This window comes from Nanorana parkeri, unplaced genomic scaffold (genome assembly GCF_000935625.1).
Source record: "Nanorana parkeri isolate BGI_ZX_2015 unplaced genomic scaffold, ASM93562v1 scaffold318, whole genome shotgun sequence".
In the NCBI taxonomy this organism is placed as follows: domain Eukaryota; kingdom Metazoa; phylum Chordata; class Amphibia; order Anura; family Dicroglossidae; genus Nanorana; species Nanorana parkeri.
This window is the reverse complement of record NW_017306586.1, coordinates 956,348-961,846: the sequence shown is the minus strand read 5'-3', so window position 1 is coordinate 961,846 and position 5,499 is coordinate 956,348. Positions and strand designations below refer to the sequence as shown.

Genomic DNA, 5,499 nt, shown 5'->3' with positions numbered 1-5,499 from the left:
TATATATATAATGTCAGCGATTTGCCATAATAAATTCATATTACATGTACTTGCCAACACTAGTTTGAAAATTAACTTTTATATGTCAGGGGACTGCGGTACTTGCTTCTATTAGTCAAGCTGAACATACTAAAATATGTTTGTCACAGATGAGTTGCATTTGAAGTACAAATCTGCAGGACCACATACAGTCAATTTCTCACCAAGGAAGCACTTCAACTACTTCTACAATGACAAATGTATCGTAACTCACACCTAGAATTTAAAAGCCAGTAACTAATAATTGCTCTGCTAGATAAATAAACATGAAAGCTATCACCTGAACACATGCTATGAGAAACACTTCCATTTTTATAGAAAACCCAGTTGGAATATTGGCTTTTTGCACTCAGCTTAACTTTACAGACAAATAACTGGACTGCATATAAATAGCTGATTTTTCAACAAAGTAGTTACTAAAAAGTATTACTGTAGAATGTAGAAACTGCTGTCACTATAATGTATAGCAAACTGTCATTCTTTCTATCAAGCATAAATGCTGCATGCCAGAATAAATGTGGGTCTTTATCCCCGTGTTAAACCAGTGAGAAGAGTAATCTGGTTGCAAAAATGCTGCCTGCTGCGTTTTTTGAAAGTTGATCTTAACGTTTCATGATCAAGTGATGGGGTAAGGGGTCATTCCAGCCCCATTGATGTCTCGGTTGATGGAGTTCAACATAGAAAAGTCATGTAGTGTTTATCTGTTAAGAGAAAAGTCATAAACATGATTGCTCATTTAACACCACCCAAATGATGTATTTGTCTGATCTAGAGACTGTCAAGTGTATGCTGGCCATACACTTGACAGTCTCTAGACCAGGGGTAGCCAAACCTCAGCCCTCCAGCTGTTGAAGGACTACAAGTCCCATAAGGCACTACAAGCATCTGACAGCCACATGCATGACTACCAGAAGCACATACATGATAGCATTGGTAGTTTCACCACAGTTGGAGGGTTGCGATTTGGCTATGCCTGCTCTAGACAATTGCAACCAGCTTGTTGATTGCAAAAATCAGTAGTCAAAGCCAAACTACCACCAGAAGTCTTCTGGTAGTAGGTTGCTTGGATCAGTTTGGTCATTTTGATGATTGAAAATAGTTATAACTCCCAGGAAATGTTTAATTGTATGATCTGCACTAGGTTGATGTTACATGAAATATTTTCCTGTGTTTTTTTTTTTATTTGAAAGTCAACTTACAGCAATTTATAAACATTTTATAAGTAAAAAAAAATGCCAGAGATTGTTGATTGAGGTAATATCTGATTGTGTTGGGGGATCAGGAAGGACTTTTTATTTGTCCCCTGTTGGAGCAAATTGAACCATGCTCTATGGGGGGAGGGGCTTACTATGGATTATCTGTGGCTAACTGTTGGCACAGGGTTATGTTTATGGAGGTTTTTCTTTTCTTTCCTTTTTACCTCTATAGGGTGAGCGCGATTGACTTTTTCAACTATGTCAAAATTAAATTCTAAAATGAGATGATGTAATGTACCTAATTGCAGTGCAGGCGTTAGCAGCATTCTATTTTTGTTCGATCTTCAACAGGTCATGTTATGTAACCCATATCAAAAAATCACAGCTGCCCCAATTAGTGGGCTTATTCTGATACATGTTAGTAATTAGCACACCTGCACATGTCTAGAAAACACCTGCAAGTAATACTAGAGAACTGTAAATTGGAAACGACACGATAGTCTGCAATTAATACGTATTGACCCCGCATCAACCCTTCAGCAGTGCAGGTTCTTCAATGCACATGGGATTGACACAACATGCCTGTTGCGTTTTAAAGAAAACACCTGATTTGATTGCCTTCACAGGTTCACAGAGTTAATAGCATTACAAAATGGCTATTAGATGCAAAAACTAGGGCAAGGTAGTGTAAATTGGACTTGTGTTTGTCACATGCAATTTACAGTGGTTGTCATTTTTACACACTGTGCCATGCACTGTGTGACACCGTGCTGGAGGCTTTTCAATTATATGCAAATTATACAAATTAAGAATAGTTTATGCAGATTTGGAGAGTCTACCCCAGTGCAGTAATTAAAAGAAAGACATAGCAAATAAAATGCATGCTAATGAGATTCTGCAGGAAGAAGTATGCCTGTACTTCACTGTCAGCTGGGAGCTGACAGTTAAAGTATAAAGAAAACAGACACTTCTCTTTCATCCCCTGAACATATCACAATTCAAATGTTAGGAAAATAACCCAATAAACGCTTTTTTTTCCGAACTGAAGCCATGATAAACAAGATAATTAACTGCCTGTATGTGTCTCAGCTGCTGCTCGCCACGTGATCTCTCACACTTTCACAGCAGTGGGAAACTGGGAATAAAGCTAGCATAGAACCGCTGGCAGACCACGAGGTCTCACTAAGTATTCTGCTCTCTTCATTTTCATGCTCAAGTTCAGGAAACTTATCGAGCCTCTTGCAGAGAGTATATCAATTTCAAAGCGGCTTGGCGTTTGAAAGTATATCATGCGATGCCGCTACACAAGCTACGTTTACAAGTTAGGCTAAAACTGCTGGATGCAATTTTGCTTTTGAATAATGTATAAAACATACCCCTCAATTTATTGAGATGGGACGAAGGGACACCTTTTAGCATACATCATGTCAGCTGTGTGCTAAAAGGACAAACAGCAACTATGACCCTAATTAAACAGAAAATGAAAAATTCATAAGCAATAAATGATCAACAAAACATCCCTAATGTTAGAATCTGAAAATAGCACATGCAATCATTTAAAGGTAGGATGAGAAATTTAATGACACATGTTTGATAGTTAAAGAAGATATTGATTTATAAAAGTCTGTATACCAGACGAGAAAAAGTGACAAGTTGCAAAAGAGAACCTGACCTCCTGAGACAGGGACAATTGGGAGCTATACAACATAATAACCAGAAAAATAATTCTATTGATAGATTTAAGGGGACAGCATATCTAAAAATCAGGTTTGTTCATGTAAAACACCTACAAAACAGTCATAAATCTGCACACAGAAGTTCTGACACTTGAACAGAATCCAATACATTTGACAATGCTATTTGGCTTATTATTTGTTGTTAGATCTACAAAAGGCAATTAGCAATTATTTATGCTTATTCAATAAATACAGTGAAGATGTGCTAATTACACTAACCCACTAACCAGACTACTGTACTCAGACCAGTTAAGTCTGATTAGTACTGTGATTTACTGCATGCTTTTTGCATACCATGTTCTACCTTGATCACTGAAGATTAGCTACATATTATCTTTTTTTTCATTATTACAAAGATTTATTGACTTTATTGATTTATTTAATACAATCTTAATACCCAAACCAACTTTTTTTCCATATACATTTATTGCAGATAAGCCCTGACACTTCAATATATCTACACATGAGGTACTGAACTTGCCTAGAGAGATCAGTGTGTAAATGGCTATTACCAGCCCTTTAAGGAAAACAAGTGCCATGCACCTGAATTTTTGCAATTTGTGCTATAATATACAGGACTATGGATGAGCAAAATCGAGAGATTTCATTTCCCCAAAATGTTGGCAAAAATCAGAGATTTTACTGCAAAATGCATTGATGTTTCATTAAGGTGGTATTTAAGGGTGCAATGAGCTTTAAATACACAGCGAGAGTTCAGAAAACGTATTTCAACTATCTTGAACTTGTGCATGTGCCAAAAATAGTCTCTGATTAGCGGCATTATATTGCTTTTTGATTTTTCAGTAAAAATCTAAATCTTTTAAGTAACAGTTCACAAATATACAAAACACAACAGAAGGGAGGGGGAAGTCACAGACACAACACTAAGGAGTCTATTTATAAATATTCCCACACAAGATTTACACATTCCACACATTTCCTAAATGAATTCATTTTTAAATATGTATGAATCCTGCATGGGAGAAATTCATCTAAGTATCTTAATGGTCAAAACTGAGTCTGCTGCAAGATTTTGCCAACAGCGAAATCTGTGATTTTGTGGTACAATAAATGTATCTGAAATCCCAGTTATTCTCCTTTAACAAAATTATTTGACTTTTGCCACAGCAACTTGAGCTAATCTCTAGGGCACACAAGCCCTTAGGTGGGATAATTAACAAGTGACATGAGCTCAGTAGTTGCATATTAAAGTTAAGGTACTTGAATGCATTTTTAAGATTTAACTCCTGAGTTTGGTGCCACTTTAAGGGAAACAAGTGGCTTCTGCTTGGGCTAATCTCTAGGGCACTCAAGCCCTTAGATGGAACAATTAACAGTGTTGGTGGCATACAGTGTATGTATATGTGCTATGTGTCAGCACCCCATGAACCTCTAGAAGAGCAGCCTATGGAAATGGTTACCTTCTCTCTCCGTGTATGACATAGGAGCTCCTGAAGAAGCCCAGCAGTTCATTTTCTATGATAGCGTTATAAATGATTTTGAGGTTGTAACTTTTCTGTGCCTCCAGGCTCCTGTTTAAAACCAGTACTAAAACTTGATTGGCCGGATAGGCAAAGAAGCTGGAAACTTTGACGTCCCCGGCAGCTCTGTCTTCTGCCACTTGGACTCGCTCCACAGTCAACCTGTGTGCATGGACCACAATGTATCTGCTGGAGTTCAGGCATTCGATCTCCACGTTGAGTTCCCCAGAAAAAGTAAAGTTGTCCATGAATGCGGTGATCATCAGATTGTAGTGGAGGGGTTTTAGGTGTGTGGGGAGTCTCAGGTAGGTCCAAGGCTTCCAGTCTTCTTCTTCATCTTTACCTGCCAGGTGATTGGTCCCATCTCCTGCGTCCTTCCCCACTTCCAGCAGGTTCTGGTTGAACCTGGCCGCCTCCAGAACGCTGCTGTTAATTGTCCTGCCGGAGCCATCAGGACATTCTTCAAACCTAATACTGAGCAGCACCGCGATGATAGTTACCACGATCAAAGCCAAGATCGAGATGGCAAAGCCCATGACCAGCTTTCTGTGGACGGTGATCTGCCTCTCGGTGGTCCTGGGTCTCACGGCCACGGTGTCAGCCCACTGGTCCTGTACACCTCTGCCGTTCCTCATCCCGGAGTCTTGGATCGCCTCGGAGCTGAGAAGTAAGCTGTTCTTCTGCCGTTTACTGTCCAAAGCCATAGCAGTTCATCCTGCAACTCCAGTGGAAGGGAAAAGCCCGGCTGTCACACTGCATGCGAGCGTACCCTTCTAGGACTTGGGGCTTCACCAGCCACTTCATGTCGCCTGCGAGAACGGAAGCATGATCCCATTAAAACCTTTACTGCCTGGCTGTCATCAGCGGGCTTTGAGGGAAGGAGGCTTCCTCGGCATCCCTTTAGACGAGCTCGCTCCTCCCTTCCAGCCGCTGGGTGGTGCAGACTGTGCGTGCTGCCCATCACTTCTTAACTTCACCATCACCTACCTATCACAGCTAAATAAAAAAAGAACTACCCTTACCCTGCACTGCAAGGGTTAACTGCTG

At 39.9% G+C, this 5,499-nt stretch overlaps 1 protein-coding gene across 1 annotated transcript in view; it reads right to left on the bottom strand.

Annotated features, from left to right (window-relative positions):
• Positions 1-5,173, bottom strand: part of TRHDE (thyrotropin releasing hormone degrading enzyme) — a gene marked incomplete at its 3' end in the record, with an annotated part of 466,420 nt that extends 461,247 nt beyond the window's left edge. Inside the window, exon 1 of the mRNA XM_018558056.1 lies at positions 4,393-5,173. Within this exon, the coding sequence (XP_018413558.1) occupies positions 4,393-5,156 (764 nt within the window). The remainder of the gene's footprint in view (positions 1-4,392) is intronic.
• Positions 5,174-5,499: the final 326 nt, after the last annotated feature.